The sequence below is a fragment of the Sus scrofa genome, chromosome 12, assembly GCF_054392235.1.
Source record: "Sus scrofa isolate SSC_HxYL_T2T_F1_AM1 chromosome 12, Sscrofa_HxYL_maternal_Yorkshire_Landrace_v2.0, whole genome shotgun sequence".
NCBI lineage: Eukaryota > Metazoa > Chordata > Mammalia > Artiodactyla > Suidae > Sus > Sus scrofa.
This window is the reverse complement of record NC_139394.1, coordinates 16,501,191-16,521,952: the sequence shown is the minus strand read 5'-3', so window position 1 is coordinate 16,521,952 and position 20,762 is coordinate 16,501,191. Positions and strand designations below refer to the sequence as shown.

General features: G+C 36.3%; 1 protein-coding gene, 1 long non-coding RNA gene and 1 pseudogene across 4 annotated transcripts in view; 2 read left to right on the top strand and 1 right to left on the bottom strand.

The window, feature by feature from the left end:
- Window positions 1-20,762, bottom strand: part of LOC146398066 (uncharacterized) — a 1,038,644-nt gene that overhangs the window by 147,622 nt on the left and 870,260 nt on the right. The window lies entirely within an intron of this gene.
- Window positions 1-20,762, top strand: part of EFCAB3 (EF-hand calcium binding domain 3) — a 371,875-nt gene that overhangs the window by 223,842 nt on the left and 127,271 nt on the right. For all 3 annotated transcript variants that reach the window (XM_084984064.1, XM_084984065.1, XM_084984066.1), the window contains 11 exons: window positions 1,952-2,056; window positions 2,625-2,678; window positions 3,256-3,360; window positions 10,671-10,724; window positions 11,669-11,773; window positions 14,120-14,173; window positions 16,092-16,196; window positions 16,995-17,048; window positions 19,143-19,247; window positions 19,839-19,892; window positions 20,417-20,521. In XM_084984064.1, the coding sequence (XP_084840190.1) occupies window positions 1,952-2,056; window positions 2,625-2,678; window positions 3,256-3,360; window positions 10,671-10,724; window positions 11,669-11,773; window positions 14,120-14,173; window positions 16,092-16,196; window positions 16,995-17,048; window positions 19,143-19,247; window positions 19,839-19,892; window positions 20,417-20,521 (900 nt within the window). The remainder of the gene's footprint in view (window positions 1-1,951; window positions 2,057-2,624; window positions 2,679-3,255; window positions 3,361-10,670; window positions 10,725-11,668; window positions 11,774-14,119; window positions 14,174-16,091; window positions 16,197-16,994; window positions 17,049-19,142; window positions 19,248-19,838; window positions 19,893-20,416; window positions 20,522-20,762) is intronic.
- On the top strand, window positions 12,388-13,294 carry LOC102160182 (NEDD4 family-interacting protein 1 pseudogene; annotated as a pseudogene).

Sequence of the window (20,762 nt, the reverse complement as noted above, 5' to 3'; positions counted from 1 at the left end):
GCAGATAAAATATAATTTTAAAAGAATCCTTAAATGTTTCCATGAACTTGTAAACTAGAAGGAATAATTCATACAAAAAGCCTGTGACTCAAAGGAGTAAGAAGAGCCGTAAAGCCACATTTATTTTTTTTGTAATAACAGCTTTTTAAAATTCAAATTCATTATGACTTTAAGGAAATATGTGATTAGGCATCCAAGCTCTTTCTAAACTACAACATTTTAAAAAATTATTCCTTTCAAGGTATAGTTCAAAGTTACATACACTGTAGTTTTCTTTTTTTATATGTTGAGTTTCTTTGTTAAATACATGGTCTTCAAGGCCTATAGATCCCTGTTTTCTTCTTTTATTATATAGTTTAAAAATTTGCAAAACATAGGCCATCATTTATGCATTTGTATATCTGTGCTCTCCTTTCTCTTTGAGTTTTTTCTTTATTTTTTGTTTCATTTTTTAAAATTCTATGGAAGTATAGTTGATTTACAAGTCTGTGATAATTTCTACCAAGCCACAAAGTGTTTCAGTTATATATATACACGCATCCATTCTCTTTCAGATTCTTTTTCCACATAAATTATTACAGAGTATTGGGTATATTTCTACAAGCTATATAGCAGGTCCCCATTGGCCATTTCACTCTATAAGCATTTGCTGAACTAAATGAATCTGAGCATAGTTTTCACCATCTGCCAACTCAGTGCAGAGGAAGTAAAGCTCAGAGCCCACCCAAAGCAGGGAGTATAAGAGGAGACTTCCCCTAAAGCTAAGACTCTAAAAGCTACATATACAGCATAAGAGTGAGTTAGAACTACTTCCCTGGACTGTGAGGAAAACTGCCTAACTCAATTTATAAACACAAAATGACCTTCACACAGGCTTACCAAATTCACACTAACTTAGGCTAAGAATTTAGTTCAAAGTAAACCCAAATGACTGATGCACTCAGGCACCTGCCATAAGAAAATTCAGATACTCATCTGCAATATTCCTATCCTGAAGGATACTCGATCTCCTTCTCAAAACAAAGAATTTCACATAGAAAGCAGCTCATGGCTAAAATTACTAAACATGTAAGAAAACATGGTATGATGAGTAAGAGTCACTGTGAACAGCATATGGCAGAATAAGATCAGCAGAAATTTTAGATTTTGGAATTATTAGACAAAAAATGATCAATAAGCATGCTAAATATAGTCTAATAATTAAAACAGATTTAAATATATGTGAGTAAAGAGCAAGCAGATTTGATAAAGAGCCAAATAGATCTTCAAGAAATGAAAATAGTAGAAATTTAAAACATTTGATGGATTTAAGAGTAACTGATAAAGAGCTGAAGAAAGAACTAAGGAACTTAGGAAATTACAAGATATGTTGCACAGAAAGACAAAGAAATGGGAACTATGAAAGAGAGATTAAGAGACATAAGAGAATAATAAGAAAATTAGCATATATTTAATTGCAATGCCAAAAAGAAAAGAGAGAGAATGAGACAAGCAATATTTGAAGAAAACTTTCCAGAACAGATAAATGATGCCAACTATAAGAAGCCAAATGAATCCCAAGCAGAATAAATAAAAAGAAATCCTGGTGGCTCTGTAGGTTAAGGATCCAGCTTTGTCACTGCTGTGGCTCAGGTTGCTAATATGGCTTGGGTTCGAAACGGGTGCTTGGAACAGATGCAGAAAAAAAAAAAAAAAACCTATCAGGATAAATATTTAAATTTCTATTTAGCGAAAAATGGAACCAGTGTTTGGCATTTATTTATTTGTTTGTTTACATAATCATAAATTTTAATTCTTTGTTGTTGTACAATACATGATTATTTAAGTGCCCACAAAATTATCATAATGGTGCATATAAGTGAAAATGTTACTAGTTAGAAGCATTTGTTGTAATAACTCACCAATTTTGTGTTCTCAAATTCTTTTTCATGACCATTTCTGTCTTTTTTAGGAAAGCAGATAGATGTCAGTGACATAAAGAATGCTCTGAAAGACATGAAAGTAGAAGTCACAGATGAGGAATACTTGAATTTAATAAAAACTCTACCAGTTAATGGTAAAGATTTTAGAATATATATGTATGCTTCAAGGGGCTTTAGAGTACTTCACCGTGAAGTTTTCTTCTAAAATGATACCAGATTGGTATCAGGTTGTTCTTTTTTATTTTTTAAATCATTTTAGAAAACTTTTAGTACTAGGCTTTTGCCAAAGAAAATCTGGGTCATTTAATTTTTCTTATGGTAGGCAATGGCTATTTCACTCATTCCTACCAAAACGATATATGTATTGCTGTCCTTGATTCCACTAATATCCCTGAGAGTAAGTGAAAGGGTGTAGAAATGGAAGAGTAAAGGGTGCGAGGAAAAACATCAAAGGTAAAAGTAAATCAAATGGAATATGTAAGTTTTAAACCAATAATCATTGTCTTTTATGCAACAGTAGACATATTTTCCTCATTAAAAGTTTTTCTCCAAATGAATTTTGTTACTGTTTGAGAGAAAATAGGTAAATTTCAGGAAAATAATTATTAAAAAGTCTCTTTTTGAATTGTAGAATTTTTTTTTATTTTTAGATGAATCTTCTTTAAAATTTTTCTCTGACCTGAATTATGCTTTTTCTTATAGCTGAAGGAAAAGTGTTTCAAAAAAGGTTGCTGGATGGTGTCAAGAATCTTAAAAGTGAGTGAGAAGTATGATAAGTAATCACATAAATCCAAGATATTCTCCTGTTTTTCATATACGCTCATTTATTTTTATTACATGTAAAAATTCCATATGGGAGTTCCTATAATGGCTCAGTTCCTATAATGGTTAACAAACCCAACTAGTATCCATGAGGACAAGGGTTCAATCCCTGGCCTGGCTCAGTGAGTCGGGGATCCCACACTGCTGTGGCTGTGGTGTAGGCCGGCAGCTGTAGCTCCGATTCAACCCCTACCTAGCCTGGCAACCTCCATGTGCTGTGGGTGTGGCCCCCAAAAAAGACAAAAAAAAAAAAATCCCGTATGTATATTTTCTCAATATTTATAGATGTGTTAGATAAGTTATGTCACAAATCCCTGGGAGATTACCCAGCCCCTTTAGAATTTGCTCTGTATTGATTGAATGAAAGATATAGTCAGATGATAAGATGACTCTCTTTGTACCCTTGACTAGGTCTTACTAGACTCTTAACATCTTCATGATTAAAGTGTTAGTATACATCAATTAATACAGATTTTTTTCACATCTTGATATCCTTTTTGTCTCTCCTAAGGAGGGAAGGTTGATGTTAATAATCTAGACACATTTCTGGAAAAGATGGGGATTGATCTTTCACATAAGGAACTTGAAGATTTTTCACAGAACCTACCAGTTGATGGTAAGCACTGTAGATAATAATTTATTCCCTTTAGGACATCATGGGTTTGAGAGCATCCATAGACCAATGATAGTAGTTTTTGCTATTGACAGGGCATTTTGAAAAGCATGTGGCCAAATTTAAGTCTCAAATGAAAACATATTCTTGTCTTTTCGTTAATCTAAGACTAGCAAATGTCTTCCACTGTCAATAATGAAAATTAATGGGAATACTAACAAATCATTCACAGGTCAAAAAAGTGAAGAAAAGAAAAGAAAATAGAATGAAAAACGTTTTAAGGAAACATTAAATAGTAAGTAGGAAAAAGAACAGCCTATGCTGAGGAGTAATTAAAATTGATTAATGGTTATTTCCAGTATGTATGCCTCAGTTCTGATATAGGAAGATTAAAAGGAAATAGAGAGGAAAATGTTAAGAATTTTTAGAGATACGTAACTGGATAGTGAACATAATACTATTACAGTAAGCTATTTCATATAATGTGAAATTACAGTGTTAAATTTATTAATAAAATGAACATTTTTCCCAGGGTAAAAAAATTAATTATGAATACTGAGCAAAGAAGTGAAAATATAAATAGGCCAATGATAGTTGAAAAAAGCTATCAAATCATTATACTTGTCAGCTCTCCACCGCTATCCATCACTCCAACAAAAGGTGACAAGCCCAGAGAGTTTTGAGAATAAATTATTTCAAATTTTCAAGGAACTGTTTATTTAAATGCTACCTAAACTTCTCCAGAGGACTCAAATTAAGATGATGAAAAAAACAAAATCCATTTAGTTTTTCTTTCCTACAATACCTAACAAATGAACAACAAAAATGAAAAAAGTGAAAACTCAGCAAAGGAAATTTAACATCTGGGGTTTGGTGAAATGTCTTGACCAGAATTCATTCAACTTAACTAGAGGTCTAAGAGCAATGAATCCTGTTGGGACATTTAACCAAAGCTAAGATATAAGAGCAGTACCCAATTATAAGACCATGTAACGCCTCACCACACCCATAGGTTACAGTAAAAAAGGGTAGAACAATTTTCTGCAAACGCCTCTCACGGAAGAAAGCTAATTGGTCTCAGATGCTATAGAAAGGGCAATTAAAAGTTACATTAAATCCTGAGAATAAAATGAAGATCTAGACAGAGCTGCTGAAGCATATGCAAGATGAAAAGAAAGGACATGGTGGGAGTTCCTGTTGTAGTGCAGCAGAAATGAATACAACTAGGATCCATGAGGATGCAGGTTCGATCCCTGGCCTCACTCAGTGGGTTAAGGGTCCAGCGTGGCCATGAGCTGTGGTGTAGGTTGCAGACGTGGCTTAGATCCCACACTGCTGTGGCTGTGGTGTAGGCTAGCAGCGGTAGCTCCAATTCAACCCCTAGCCTGAGAACTTCCATATGCCACAGCTCAGGCCCTTAAAAAAAAAAAACTTGGAAATCAGGAATATTAATTTAAAAAAAATTCAATGGAAGGCTTAAAAAGCAAATTGAATGAATCTTCTAGAAAGTAGAATATTTTAAAAGAAGTGAAGCAATAAAAGTAAAGTATTTTTGGAGTTCCTATCGTGGCTCAGTGGAAACAAATCCAACTAGGAACCATGAAGTCGTGGATTCAATCCCTGGCCTTACTCAGTAGGTTAAGGATCTGACGTTGCTATGAGCTGTGGTATAGGTTGAAGACACGGCTTGGATCCAGTGTTGCTGTGGCTGTGGTGTAGGCCAGCAGTTGCAGCTCTTATTCGACCCCCAGCCTGGGAACTTCCCTATGCTGTGGGTACAGCCTTAAAAAAGCCAAAAAAAAAAAAAGGTAAAATATTTGTATTATTATTTTTTAATGATTTTTATTTTTTCCATCATAGCTGGTTAAAAGTAAAGTATTAATAAAGATAGTTTAGTATTAGATGAAGAAAATTTCCACATACTGAAATTTCCAGCTATGGAAAATGCAGAGAAAATTATCAAGCAAAAAATAAATGAGGAGTTCCCTTCGTGGCGCGGTCGTTAACAAATCCGACTAGGAACCATGAGGTTGCGGGTTCAATCTCTGGCCTTGCTCAGTGGGTTGAGGATCCGGAGCTGCTGTGAGCTGTGGTGTAGGTCGCAGACGTGGCTCGGATCCTGCATTGCTGTGGCTCTGGCGTAGGCCGGCGGCTGCAGCTCCACTTAGACCCCTAGCCTGGGAATCTCCACATGCCACAGGAGCAGCTCCAGAAAAAGGCAAAAAGACAAAAAATAAATAAATAAAAATTTTAAAAAATAAAATAAATAAATGAACGAAAAGCATGTCAGAGTATCTGTGAAGTTGAAAAAGAAAGCATGACAAAGATTATACACAGCTAAAATGTCATTCAGGGAGTTCCCGTCGTGGCACAGTGGTTAACGAATCCGACTAGGAACCATGAGGTTGCAGGTTCGGTCCCTGCCCTTGCTCAGTGGGTTAACGATCCGGCGTTTCCGTGAGCTGTGGTGTAGGTTACAGACGCGGCTCGGATCCTGCGTTGCTGTGGCTCTGGCGTAGGCCAGTGGCTACAGCTCCGATTCGACCCCTAGTCTGGGAACCTCCATATGCCGCGGGAGCGGCCCAAGAAATAGCAAAAAAATAAAATAAATAAAATAAAATAAATAAAATGTCATTCAAATACCAAATGGTGCGCATCCTATCCCTGGCCCTGGGGAACTTCCACATGGGTAGGTTCAGCCAAAAACAAAAACAAAACAAACAAACAAAAAAAACAAAGCCTTTTCCTATCCTGAGTCATTAAGTATTCCCCCACATGATCTTTTTAAAATTTTATTGTTTTGCATCTCAGATTTAGTTTACAATCCACCTGGAAATGATTTTTGTATGTGGGGTGTAGGAGTCAAGTTTTTCTTCTTTCTCCTATAAGTTTCAAATTTTCCAACAACATTTTTTTTTTCTTTTTCCTTTTTAGGGCCATACCCACGGCATAAGGAAGTTCCCAGGCTAAGGATCTAATTGGAGCTATAGCTGCTGGCCTACGCCACAACCACAGCAACACCAGAGCCAAACCTCATCTGCAACCTACACCACAGCTCATGGCTATGCTGAATCCTTAACCCACTGCGTGGATCCTAGTCAATTTGTTACTACAGAAGCACAGCAGGAACTCCCAACAACATTTTTGAAAATACCATCAAAACAAAATACCATTAAAATACCATCAAAACAGAATTGTCCCCACTGTTCTACAGTGTCAACTTTCTACAGTCAAATAGCATGTATCTCAGAGCACAGAGCATGAATTCCTATACACCATGGTTGAGGGGGGAAAGGTATAAGGATAAGTATAGTCTCAGCTTTGCCCCTACCTGGCTTACAGTGGAAAAATGGACAAAAGTGCTTCAGCTTACCTGGGGTTTTGTTTCTTCAAGTGTAGAATTGAGGAGAGTGAAGTAGTTGCTTTTTAAAGGACCTGTCAGAGTATCCATGAGGATGCAGGTTCTATCCCTGGCCCCAATCAGTGGGTTAAGGATCCAGCATTGCTATGAGCTATGATGTAGATCACAGATGCAGCTCAGATCTAGCATTGCTATAGCTGTAACATAGGCACGTAGGCCAGCAGCTATGCTCTGATTCAACCCCTAGCTTGGGAACTTCCATATGCCATAGGTATAGCCCTAAAAGCAAAAAATAAAATGAAATAAACAACTTTGCATCCCTGGAATATATTGATCATGATGTGTTATCACTTTTATACATTGTTGGATTCAGTTCGCTAATATTTTGTTGAAGATTTTTGCATCCATGTCTATAAGGGATTTTCCTTTTTTTGTGCAGTCCTCATTAGGTTTTGCTTACAAAGTTAGAATAACATCATAATATAAGTTGAAGAGTATTTCTTGTTTGAAATCTCTGGAAGATTTTGTATAAGGTGGCATTATTTCACTCTTAAATATTTGGTAGAATTAACCAATGAAGACATCTGGGTCTGAATTATTACTTTGTTGTTTTCTCCTTGAAGCACAAAAGTTTTCAATTTTGATTCAATCCAATGTATCTGCTTCTTTCTTTTGTCACCTGTGCTTTTGGTGTCATGTCTAAGAATGCTTTGCCTAACCCAAGGCAAAAATGATTTATTCTTATATTTCATTCCAAGGTTTTTATAGTTTTAACTCTTAATTTTAGGTCTTTGATACATTTTAAATTATTTTTGTGTGAGATATGAGGAAGCAGTCCTCCTTCATTCTTTTACATGTGGATATCTAGTTGTCTCAGCACCATTTGTTGAAAAGATTCTTCTTCTTCATTGAATTGTTATGGTACCCTTGTCAAAAGTCAAGTAACATGGAATCACTTATGGTAGAGCATGATAATGTGAGAAAAAGAACATATATATATATGTATGTGTTACTGGGTCACCTTGCTGTACAGTAGGAAATTGACAAAACACTGTAAACCAGCTATCATGGAAAAAATAAAAATCATTTTTTAAAAAATCAATTAATAGAGATCGTTCCCTGGTGGCCCAATGGCTACCTCTGTGGCTTGGGTTCAATCCCTGGCCTGGGAATGATCCCTGGCCCAGTTACTTCAGCATACTGTGGATGTGGCCAAAAAATAGCACTAATAATAATCAATTAACAGCAAATGTAAGAATTTTTTTGAATTCTCAGTTCCCTTCCATTGACCCATATGTCTAGCCTTATGCTAGTACGCCATTACGTTAATTAAATAACTTTTTTTGTTGTTGTTGTTGTTGTTGTTGTTGTTGTTATTGTTATTGTTGTTGTTGTTGCTATTTCTTGGGCCGCTCTCGCGGCATATGGAGGTTCCCAGGCCAGGGGTTGAATCGGAGCTGTAGCCACCGGCCTACGCCAGAGCCACAGCAACGCGGGATCCGAGCCGCGTCTGCAACCTACACCACAGCTCACGGCAACGCCGGATCATTAACCCACTGAGCAAGGGCAGGGACCGAACCCGCAACCTCATGGTTCCTAGTCGGTTTCGTTAACCACTGCGCCACGACGGAAACTCCTAAATAACTTTTTAATACGTTTTGAAACTGAGAAGTGTTATGTCTTCCAACTTTATCTTTTCTGAGACTGTTTTGGCTATTCAGGATACCTTGCATTTCCAAATGAATTTTAGGATTGGCTCTTCAAATTTGGCAAAAATGCCAGCTAGGCATTTTGACATGAATTATCTTGAATTTCTAGATCATTTTAGCAGGTGGGAGAGGGTCAGAGATAGGAAGAGTATTACCATGTTCGCAATATTAAGTATTCTGACCCATGATTATGGGATGTCTTTCCATTTATTTAGGTCCTGATTGATCTCTTTCAACAATGTTTTATAGTTTTTGAAGTATGAGTTTTGTACTTCTTTTGTAAAATTCATTCCTAAGTGATAGGTGACTTATTCTTTTGATGCTATTATAGATGGAACTGTTTTTCTTAATATTATTTTGGATTTTTATTGCCATTACTTTTAAGTTTTGTTGAGATTTATCTTTATAATCAATATATGGTTATTTTTATAAATATTTTCTATGTGAAAAAATATGCCTTATGAAATTACTGGGTACAGTATTGTCTCTGTGTCCATTAAATCAAGTTTATTAAATTTGTAGTTCAAATTTCTTATAGCTGCAATGATTTTTCTCTGCTTATTCTATTAACTACTGATAAGGATATATTAAAACACCCCACTGTAATTTAGAATTTTTTCATTTCTTTTTTTTTTTTGCAGTAATTCTTTTCTTGGCTTTATTTTTTAAAATGATTTTTATTTTTTCCATTATAGTTTGTTTACTTTTTGTAATTTTGCAGTTTGCAGTTATAGAGGCCATGCTATTAGGTGCATACAAATTTAGAATTGGGACATCTTCATGGTGAATTAGACTTTTTTTCATTATCTTTAGAATTTTTTTATTCTTTAAAGCCTACTTTGTTTGGCATAAATATAACTATACTATTTTACTTTTGCTTAATATTTGTATGGTCTATATTTAGCCATCCTTTTAGTTTCAATCCCTATGAATCCTTATATTTCAGATATTTTAAATTCTTAAGTTTTAGAGAATTAGATCATTTCCTTGGTCAATTTTACCTAACATATAAGTAAGAAATAATGCCCATCTTATTTGTTCAAAGAATGCAAAAATAAGAGAGACTTCTGGTTTGATTTATGAAACTATCAAGTTTGATATCAAGTTTTGATACCAAAACTTGATGAAGAAAACACAAAAGAGGAAGATACTATCACATACTAATCCCTCTCATAAAGTGAATATGTAAAAGTCATAAACAAAATATTAGCGATCTGAATCTGTCATTTATATTTGCATTTTTGTAGCAAATTATAAAATTACTGACGTATTTGTGGGTTTCGATTTTTTTTTTTTTTTCTTCTCAGGGCCACACCCGGCAGCATGTGGAGGTTTCCAGGCTAGGGGTCAAATCGGAGCTGCAGCCACTAGCCTATGCCACAGCCACAGCAACGCAAGATACGAACCACGTCTGCGACCTACACCACAGCTCACTGCAACATTGGATCCCCAACCCACTGAGCGAGGCCAGGGATCAAACCCTCGTCCTCATGGATGCCAGCCAGAATCGTTTCTGCTGAGCCACGACAGGAATTCCATATTTGTGTTTAAATGTTTTACTCAATGCCTGTATTTGTACCACTGTTCAATACTGTTTTCTTCCATTCTTGCCTTACTTTTGGATTTTTATTATTTTTCTTGTTAGTTTGGAAGTTTTAAATGTTATCCTAGAAATTACAATATGCAGCATTAATTTATCTTAGTCCAATTGTATATTAGGCTTTTATCTTCATCCAATAAGTGCAAGATTCATAGACTATTTTAATTCTATTTATCCCTCTTCCCAACTTGTTTTTGTTTTATACAATATGTTCCTCTAGAATTACTCACATATTATCATTTCATTTCTTCTTACCCTTTCTTGAAGTCCTAAATTGAAAGGGACAACTAAGCAGAACAAAAAAAAGATTTTAAACTTATTCCTAAACATTCTTGTAAAATTTCATAACATTGGGAACAAAGAGAAATTTATAAATAATTAGGATAAAAAACAAACTCACACCTGAAAGAGTAAAAGAATCTGAAGATCGGGGAAATTGTAGGATTTATGAAACAAAGTGAAGGAAAGAACTTAAAAGAATGTATTCTTATGTCTAAGTATTTATTGTACAGGAATGTAATGTAGTAGTTTAGAATTAAAATTCAAGATGATATCAACATTCTAGTTGCGGGCAGGGGTCATAGATGGAGAAAGCATCAGGAACAGTCTCATTGTTGGTCTGTGACTGCTCTGTGTCTTACAGTTGATGGGAAGGTTGATCTGAAAGCTGTGACACTGAGAATGCAAGATTTCACAGGTGAGTTTCTATGACATTTAAATCCTAATGATTTATAATAACTTTTAGATGATATTGTCCAAGTAGGCTATTGATCATATTATTTTTCCCATTTTACCCACTTATTATGAATTATTTCTGCCTGACAAAAACCACTTGATCTCAGATTATGTATGTTTTAAAAAAAAACCACAGGGAATTCCATCATGGCTCAGTGGTTAATGAACCCGACTAAGAACCATGAGGTTGTGGGTTTGATCCCTGGCCTCATTCAGTGGGTTAAGGATCTGGCATTGCTGTGAGCTGTGGTGTAGGTCGCAGACGTGGCTCAGATCCAGAATTGCTGTGGTGTAGGCCAGCAGCTATAGCTCCGATTAGACGCTTAGCCGGGGAACTTCTGTATGCCGTGGGTGCAGCCCTAAAAAGACCAAAAAATAAAAATAAACCACAGACTTTGTTCTGATAATAAGTCCTATGTACTGTAGAGATATTTCTTTTATATATATACAGACAGCTAAATATGTGTCTTTGCCTACATTTAAATAGCTAAATTTTTTGTAGGTATATTAATAAATAAGGCAAAGTTTGGAAAAATGCAATACAATTTGTTTTTTGTGAACAGTTACATAAGTCACTATAATATCTCCTGCCATAATTATTTCCTTTGTCAATTCATTATCCAATCCAGTAACTAGATTTCATTCTGCTTATTATCCCCAACATTAAGTATATCAATATTATAAGAACAAGTTTGCCTTGACTTCTATTGACACACTGCATTTCCACATCCCATTTTGCCTTTGTTTTTTAACCCCAAATTGGAAATGATGTCATATAAACTATTGCATAAGTATATTTTTAAAAATACATATCATATAGGCTAATAACATGTTTTTATGAACCTCTTTAAAACACTGAGTAATTAACTTCTAAAATCTTTGCCTATAACACTCTGTTTTTCAAAGGAGAAAAGATTGATGCCAGTGATCTGAAAAATGTTCTTGGAGAGATGGGGGTAGAAGTCAATGATAAGGAATGTCTGGAACTACTACAACTACTTCCAGTTGATGGTGAGCTTCATTTGTGTTGCTGTGACCTTCAGAGACTTGAGTTTTATAGTCCTACTTGTGATGTTTATATTTTAAAGTGACACACATTCAGGGATCATTTGTACCCATCCTCCAGCTCTTGTTTTTGTCTAAACAGTCTCTCTATTACTCTGTGCCAACCCAAGGACAGAATTTAACTGCCAGGAGAACCCTCTTTCACAAAATCACTGTTGAATAGGCAGGATGTTACTCGGGATTTTGAAAAGGGGAGGAAGGAGTAGAATTTACATCTTCTCTCTCTCAGTAAACATTGCAAACTCCTCATAAAAGATCCCTGTTCTCTCCCAGAGTCACTTATCAATGTATTGCAACTGGAATTCCCTTTTCAGAACCCTTATCCTTCACAGAACTAAACTCTGGAGTTCTCTCATGGCTCAGTGGGTTAAGGATCCAGCGTTGTCATTAATCTGGCTCTGGTTCAGTCACTGGTCCAAGAATTTCCACATGCCATGGGTGCAGTTAAACAAAACAAAACAGAAATATAGCTAAACCCAAGAGTCCTCCTTCTACTCTCAATTTCTGAAAGGATTCTCTCTCCTTTCTGTTATGAATGTTATTTATTTCTTCCTTTAAACATGAAAGTCCAATGTCTTCCCAACAGCTATCTTCTCAACAAAGCATCTTCTCAACAAAGGCCTAGGTATCCCTAAAAGTAATTCCTATAACAGCTGCCAAGAAATTAATTTTTTTGTATTGTTATGCCAGTTTGGAAGTTAGCAACACCATGAAGCATGAGCGTTGTAGCAGCCAGTAACAGCAGTTGCTAATGAGGAAGTGCCTGCAGGGAACCTGAACAGGCTTCAGGTGACAGTCCTCTACCTAACAACAGCATCTCTGCAGAGAGTACAGAATAATTTAAGTACAAAGATGGATTGGAGTTTGCAGAGCCTCCATATTTATAATGTAGCTACAACACTGCCCAGTTATGATGTAGGGAAGAGAATCAAAGCTGAAGCAACTATCCCTTTGGTTTCTAGAAGAGATGAGGATTTTGTGGATCAGGATGACTTTGGGGATGCTCACCAACTAGGATGGGAAACAGTGGGATTTTCATGTTAATTTTTTTCATGACATTCTTCTTTAACTGGACTGGATTTTTCCTGTCCTCTTGCCTGACCACCTCAGTTGCAAGAAGGTTTGGGGGTATTTCAGGATTTGGTCTCTCTCTAATTAAGTGGATCCTTATTGTCAGTTTTCCACAGATTTCCCTGAATATTCTGATGGCCAGAACTGCCTCTGGTTTGTGCTCCTTGTTTAGGTTTTCTCCTGTTTCTCAGAGAATTTGTTAATTATTTCAAAGTTTGGAAAATGCAAAAACTCTCAAATTTCTGCAGGATCAGAGTTGTCTGTATTTTTTCTGGCAAAGACCTTCCTGAGTTTATGATTTTCCTCTCAAGAAGCAGGAGAACACCTGCAGGAAGTAAATTAAAATTCAGACCACAGAGGAATAATCACCTGCTTTTAAAATGTAGAGTATTTTAGAAAAAGAGAAAAAAGGACATAGAAAATTCCTACTGTTACTCATTAAGCCACCGACTTGTCAAACTTTGGATGTAAGAAGTAAAGGAAACAGAATGGAAATGTGATAGAAATAAAGAAGGAAGGGAGTTGAAAATAGAACAGGAAAAGATGGTATGTGAGTTTTAGCTCTATAGCATATAAACCAATAGTTGCCTTGGAGTTCCCGTTGTGGCTCAGTGGAAATGAATCTGACTAGCATCCACGAGGACCCAGGTTCAATCCCTGGCCTCGCTCAGTGGTTTAAGGATCCAGTGTTGCATGAGCTGTGGTGTAGATTGCAGACACAGCTCAGATCTGGCATTGCTATGGCTGTGGCTTAGGCCAGCAGCAACAGCTCTGATTCAACCCCAAGCCTGGAATCTCCATATGCCACAGGTGTGGCCTTAAAAAGACCGAAAAAGAAAAAAAAAAGAGTAAGTATATCTAGTAATAATAGCAGCTAGCATTTATTGAGTCCTAATGATGTGCCAAGTTCTGTCCTTATCACACACAATGATGACACTTTATCCCCATTTTATCTCCATTTTCTCAAGTGGGAAAAACTTGAGGCACAGAAAGGATAAGTAATTTGCCTTAGGCCTTAAAGCTAGTCAGCAGCAGAGCAAGAATTCGAACCCAGGCTCTTAACCTCTACCCCAGGCTACCACTCTACACCATAATGACAGTTGTTTTTTATTGCTTAACTTCATCATGATTTGAAGGTGAAAGTGAAGAGGTTTCTAAAATCTGACCCTTATATTCTATTTGTGAGTCATTGTCTGTCCTAAACTGTGCCTTTTCTTGCAGGTGATAACAAAGTTTTTCAGAATAGATTGCTAACAGTTTTGAAGTCTTTCAAAGGTGGGTAATAAATGCAGTGAGAAAATACAAAAGATTGAGATTCTCAGTCTTTGTGTTTTTTTCCTAGTTATTAGATCATAATTCCTCTGCCACCCCTTCTATATATTGATCTTACAGTCTTTTTTGTGTATATGCTGTGTAGGCTTGGCAGAATCAGATTCAAAGGAGGTAGTCCTAAGTCTCTTTTTGTGTACTCTTGAATAGGTCTAATTAGAGTTTTAGCTTTGATAGTGCTGAAAATAACCATCATGATGCACAGCTGTGAATTATTAGTTTTGTTTTTTAATATAAAAGATGCCACATACCCATTAAATATCTAGATTAAAGAAAAAATACACTCATAATTCCAATATTGAATAATTACCACTCAACATTTTGAAGCCCTATATAGTTAAAACAGCAAAAATCTCATATAGTCAAAATCGCTCTGGAATCCCATAGGAAGACTCCATAAAAAACACCAACAGGAGTTCCCGTCGTGGCGCAGTGGTTAACAAATCCTACTAGGAACCATGAGGTTGTGGGTTCGGTCCCTGCCCTTGCTCAGTGGGTTAACGATCCGGCGTTGCCGTGAGCTGTGGTGTAGGTTGCAGACGTGGCTCGGATCCCGCGTTGCTGTGGCTCTGGCTCTGGCGTAGGCCAGTGGCTACAGCTCCGATTCGACCCCTAGCCTGGGAACCTCCATATGCTGCGGGAGCGGCCCAAGAAATAGCAACAACTACTACAACAACAACAAAAAGACAAAAGACAAAAAAAAAAAAAAACACCAACATAATAGTCTTGATAAGTCCAATATAGTCATTTTTTTTTTCTTTTCAATGGCCGCACTCACTGCACATGGAGGTTCTCAGGCTAGGGGTCTAATCTGAGCTACAGCTGCCAGCTTACACCACAGCCACAGCAACACAAGATCCGAAGATCCAAGCTGCATCTGTGGTGTACACCACAGTTCACGGCAATGCCGGATCCTCAACCCACTGAGCAAGGTCAGGGATCAAACCAGCAACCTCATGGTTCCTAGTCGGATTCATTTCCGCTGTGCCACGATGGGAACTCCCCAACATAGACACTTTTTATTCCAATGATATGAAATAGATTGTTATTCCTATAGTTAAGCAATTAGATGAAGTAGTTGACTTGCCTAAGAGTCAAAATATAACTAATATTAGAATCTCATTAAGATTCTCACAGCATGATAGGCTTAGGGGAAATTAGTCCATATGTTGGAACATAATCGATGTTGTCCATCTGAGGTTCACTCTCCTTATGTGCTCGTTGCCTGTGGAATGTCAGGGAGAAACGTGTGTATTATTTACCTTTTTCATTTTTACTGGGCGTATGATTTTAATTCATATAAGTTAAATAATTTTGATATAATTACACCCTATAAAAAAGCATTTTCCCCCTGTGGTAACAAATTTTTGTAACAGCTATGGCTATGTAATTTGCTGTGAAATGAAACACACTGGATGGGCAATGGAGTCCTACTGTATAGCACAGGAAACTGTGTATAATTGGGTCACTTTGCTGTACAACATAAATTGAAGAAACATTGTAAATCAGCTATACTTTAATAAAAAAAGAAAACCAACTGCTTTACTTAACAATATCCTGTCATTAGATATTTAAATGCTAGATATTTTTTTTCTTTTTTTCACTTATTATAAGTAAGACTATAATGAACATTTATCTCTCCCCTTTGGCATAAGCTTTATTGGTATTCCCAAATGTGGAATTTGTGGGCTAAGAATTATGAACATTTTAAAGGATTATAATGGTTATTTCTAAAGCACTTTCCATAAGGTAATTCCAGCAGCCAGACCTGTTGAGAGCTGAGAGATAATTTAACTCATCAGGGCAAGAAGTATTTTTCATACTGTGTCTTTATCGGGTTTTTCTCACATTTCTTTTTATTAAGGAGGAAAGGTTGATGTCAATAAACTGAACCCAGTTCTGGGGAGCATGGGGATCAAGCTCAAAAATAAGGAATTTAAAAGTCTTATGCAAAGGCAACCTATTGATGGTAAGCATTGTAAATAACTATTTTGCCTTTTAGGGGAGAGCTTATAACCTTAGGATCATGTATAAGAATTTCTAAAACTAGACTGATCTGAAGGATTTAAGACATTTTTAAGAATCATTGTGAAGAACTTGGTCTTAAAGTAAGAAATCCTGTCTTTTGTCATTTTTATTCATCTGAAATTATCATCTTCCTCAACTATAAGTAATTCTGAGAGGATATTCACAGCTGTCATCAGGCTAGAGAATGTAGGGAGAAACAAACCTGGGAGCAGGTGAGTAAGTGAATGAATGACTAACAAAGAGAGCCAGAAATGACTGAGAGAAAAATATCCCTAACAGGAAGTAGTAGGACAGACATAATATTTCCTCAAGTATCTAACAGCCACATGTCATCACCATTTTGAGATAAATAAGTTGAAAACATTCAAGGAAAGCTTACTGAGAATAGATGGAAGATGCAAAGCCCTCCCTTGGTATCTGTGCTAGATGTAAGGTTCACCAAACAACACAACCAACAACAAACAAGCCAAAAATAACTTGATCTTTATGAATGATGTTTTTTAACCATGCTTATAAAAAACTATCTGAAGACCTAAGAGCTGAAAATAGTACATTAGTCATGGTCAGATACTGTGTTCAAGGGATGTGGGCCAGACACTACTGTTCTTCTTCCTAATAAGGAATCAAGCATTCAAACCAAGAAATACAAATTTAAGGTGAACGCAAATAATTTAGTAGAATATATGGATTTTTCTAAATTTTGTGTCATTGTCTAAATTTTTTATGCTTTGTATTACAGCTGATGGAAATGTTCCTCTGAAAAAAGTGATGAGTGATATCAAAGCAGTTACAGGCAAGTTAAAAGTTATCATAAAGATTAAAATCCTAACTCTTTAATAATATTTTCCCATCTTGTCTTTTCAGTTATTACATAAATATGTCAGTATAGTACTAATATCCACAACTCCACCCATCAACAAACTAACTAGAATATTTTCAATATCATTACATCAATACATGGTTGCTCTCCTATTCTATCATCCTGCCTCCCCATTTTTTTGAGATAGCAATATCCTGAATTTCATAGTGCTTATTCTTCTTTTTAAAAAATCATAGTTTGATAATATTCAGTTAACTTGTTTGTCCTTGAAATTAAGTGTAACCCTCATTCAGAGAGTAAGTAAATTCCTTTGTAAAATGTAAAGGAAGTATTGTTGCCGTCTCGTAATGATGCAGTTGCTTGTTATCAGTAAAAAGTACAGCCTTGTTAGAGGAGACTTGCAAAAATTTCAAAAAATTTCCCCAGAATTTGCAAAAAAACTCTACATTTTTTCTAATAACACCTTTCATTCTAATGAAATACCATTTATAAGATTAAATTAAGGCATTCCCATCGTGGCTCAGCAGAAATGAACCTGACTAGTGTCCTTGAGAATGCAGGTTCGATCTCTGGCCTCATTTGATGGATTAAGGATCTGGTGTTGCCGTGAGCTGTGATGTAGGTTGCAGACGAGACTCCTGTCTGGGGTTGCTTTGGCTCTGGTGTAGGCCAGAAGCTACAGCTCCGATTGGAACCCTAGCCTGGGAACCCCCATATGCCCCAAGCGCAGTCCTTAAAAAGACAAAAAAAAAAAAAAGGAATGTGGAGCGATGGGAGTTCCGATTGTGGCTCAGCAGGTTGAAAACTCAACATAATGTCTGTGAGGATGTGGGTTTGGTCACTGGCCCTGCTCAGTGGGTTAACAATCCAGCATTGTCTTGAGCTGTAGTATAGGTCACAGACACAGCTTAGATCTGCCTTTGCTGTGTTTTATAAAGAAAATTTTATTGGAACACATCACATCCTTCATTTACATATTATCAGTGGCTGCTTTTGTGCTACAGTAGCAGAGCTGGGTAACTGCAACAGAAACTTTACACCCTGCAGAGCCTAGGGTATTTATTATCTGGCCCTTTACAGAAGAAGTTTGCCAATCCTTGAACTAGATCACCACAATAATAGATGATAATGGTAAAATGAATTGATAAAAATTAGGAGAATGGGAGTTCCTATCTGACTGTAGCACCTTGGGGTCGCTGCATAGCCGCAGGTTCGATCTCCGGCACGATGCTGTGGTTTAAAGGATCTGACGTTGCTGCAGCTGTGGCATAGGTCACAGCTGTGGCTTGGATTCGATCCCTGGCCCAGGAACTTCCATATGCCATGGTTGCGGGCATTAAAAAGGTAAAAAAAAAAAAATCTTAAAAATTAGGATGATGGTCAATAATCTAGCAATTTAGGGGAAAACAAGGCAGTATCAGGTTAACATTTACATTCTAGTTTACAAGGCGACTGCCTAAATCCCCTGTTTACTGTGAGAACTGCTCTCTTATCCCCAGTGTTAGGAAAGCATGTCTTTCCCTAGGGTCAAGGGAGTAAGCTCTAATCCTCTGCTGTGGTTTACTCCACAGGACAGGTTTTATTGTACCTTTATCTTTTATCTAGCAGTTGGGGATGATGATGTATAAGTATGAACAGTTTTGTCTCATATCTTTAAATAGTTAGATAGTTCCCAGTGCTTCATAGCAGGATCTCATTGCTAATCCATTCCAAAGGCAATAGTCTGCATCTATTAACCCCAAGCTCCCAATCCATCCCACTCCCTCCCCCTCCCCCTTGGCAACCACAAGTCTATTCTCAAAGTTCACGATTTTCTTTTCTGTGGAAAAGTTCATTTGTGCCATCTATTAGATTCCAGATATAACTGATATCATGTCTGGTCACTTGTGATGGTGCATAATAATGTGAGAAAAAAGAATGTATACATGTATGTGTAACTGGGTCACCATGCTGTACAGCAGAGAATTGACAGAACACTGTAAACTAGCTATAATGGGAAAAAAATCATTATATAAATAAATAGTTCTTAATATCGTCAAATATACTTTCCATTTCTGTTTTTTGAAGGAGAAAGAATTAATATCAAAGATCTGAAAAATATTCTGGAAGGCATTGGGATAGAATTCACACCTCATGAATACGTGGAACTGGTGAAAAGTCTGCACGTTGATGGTAAGCATTTCAAGTACCATTAGAGCTTTTGAGAAAGGTTATTCCTGTGTGTTAAGACAACTTAAAAAAAAAAAAACTATACCCATTAGATATCCTAATTTTTAAAAAATGAAAAGAATGACTAAGAAATTTTAGTATGACTTTGTCCTTCCTTTGAAAAATGTAATTGAGTTCTTTCTTTAGGGATCCGCAACTCTATTTTCTTGAATCCTGCCATTGGACATAGAAATTTCTATTATTATATTTGGTTCCATCCTCAGAACTAAAAGTTAAGCTAAGAGACAGAAGGAAGCAAGTGAGGGTGGGAGGAATAGGAGCCTAGGAGAAAGAAGGAAAAGTCAAAGAAAAGTGAAAGAAAGACAGAGTCATGTTCCATTAAGATGTTCGCCAATAACTACTGGCTCTGTGGTCAGACACAACACTCTGAGAGTTTTCTCCATTCTATAGTCTCAAACTCATTGGAGGGCAAAAATCAAAGTTATTTCCATGGCAAATCATTTTCAAAGAATTTTTTGAAATTATACCTTTATACTATCTCTCTAGATCTCTCTGTCATTTTATCTGTCGTGTAAATTGAGCCTTTTCTTACAGATGATGGAAGTATATATGAAAATAGATTGCTAGATGGTGTGAAATCTTTCAATGGTAAGAAGTATGAGAATAAAGATAAATAGGATTCTCCAAGCTCACATTTGTATTACTGTCTAGTTTTCCTCTTGTGGCTCTTACTCCTTCTTGTATGAATTGATTTTATGTTTAGTTGTTTCAAATATAGCTGCCCTTTTTCAAATAGTCTTTCATTTTCCTGCTTAGTAAAACTTTGGCTTTTGTCAAATTTAGTTGTAAAGCAGGTCTAAATCTGGGTCTGCATGGAAAATGTGAAGTAAAGAATTGGCAGTAGTTCCAGGCATTTCAGTAACTCAAAGAACTGAGCATTTATGCCCTACCTACCAGAAAGTTTTCAATTTGTTGTCTCCATCATTGTAACTCATTAGGGAATGAATTTGCACTTTATAGGATTTTCCTAATTCCATTTTGTTCACTTTTGTGCACTTGAATATGTTGGGTTATTGATATTTTTGCAGATAGTCATGGTATATGGAGATTAATTGAAATTTCTCATTCAGGGAAGTCATTAAATTCCCCTGTGTTCCCGACTCTTCCCTTAGGTGGGAAGGTTGATGTCAGTAATCTGGAAAACATTTTGGAAAACATGAAAATCAAGTTCCCAGATAAGAAACTTAAAGATTTGTCACAAAACCTACCAGTTGATGGTGAGCATCATAGATATTATTAGACCTTTTAAAGAAATTTAGACTTTTAAGTGTATGTATGAAATTTTCTGGCACTAGATCTGTTTTGGTGGTAATACCACTTTTTAAATCTTAGAAAAGAACCCAGTGCTTACGTAAGAGAATATTCTGACTTAGTGTGTTTTCACTAATCTCAGGGTGCATGGTACATGTGTCACAATGTGTTGTAGGTGATAAGCCTTTACTTGAAAGAAGCTGAAAG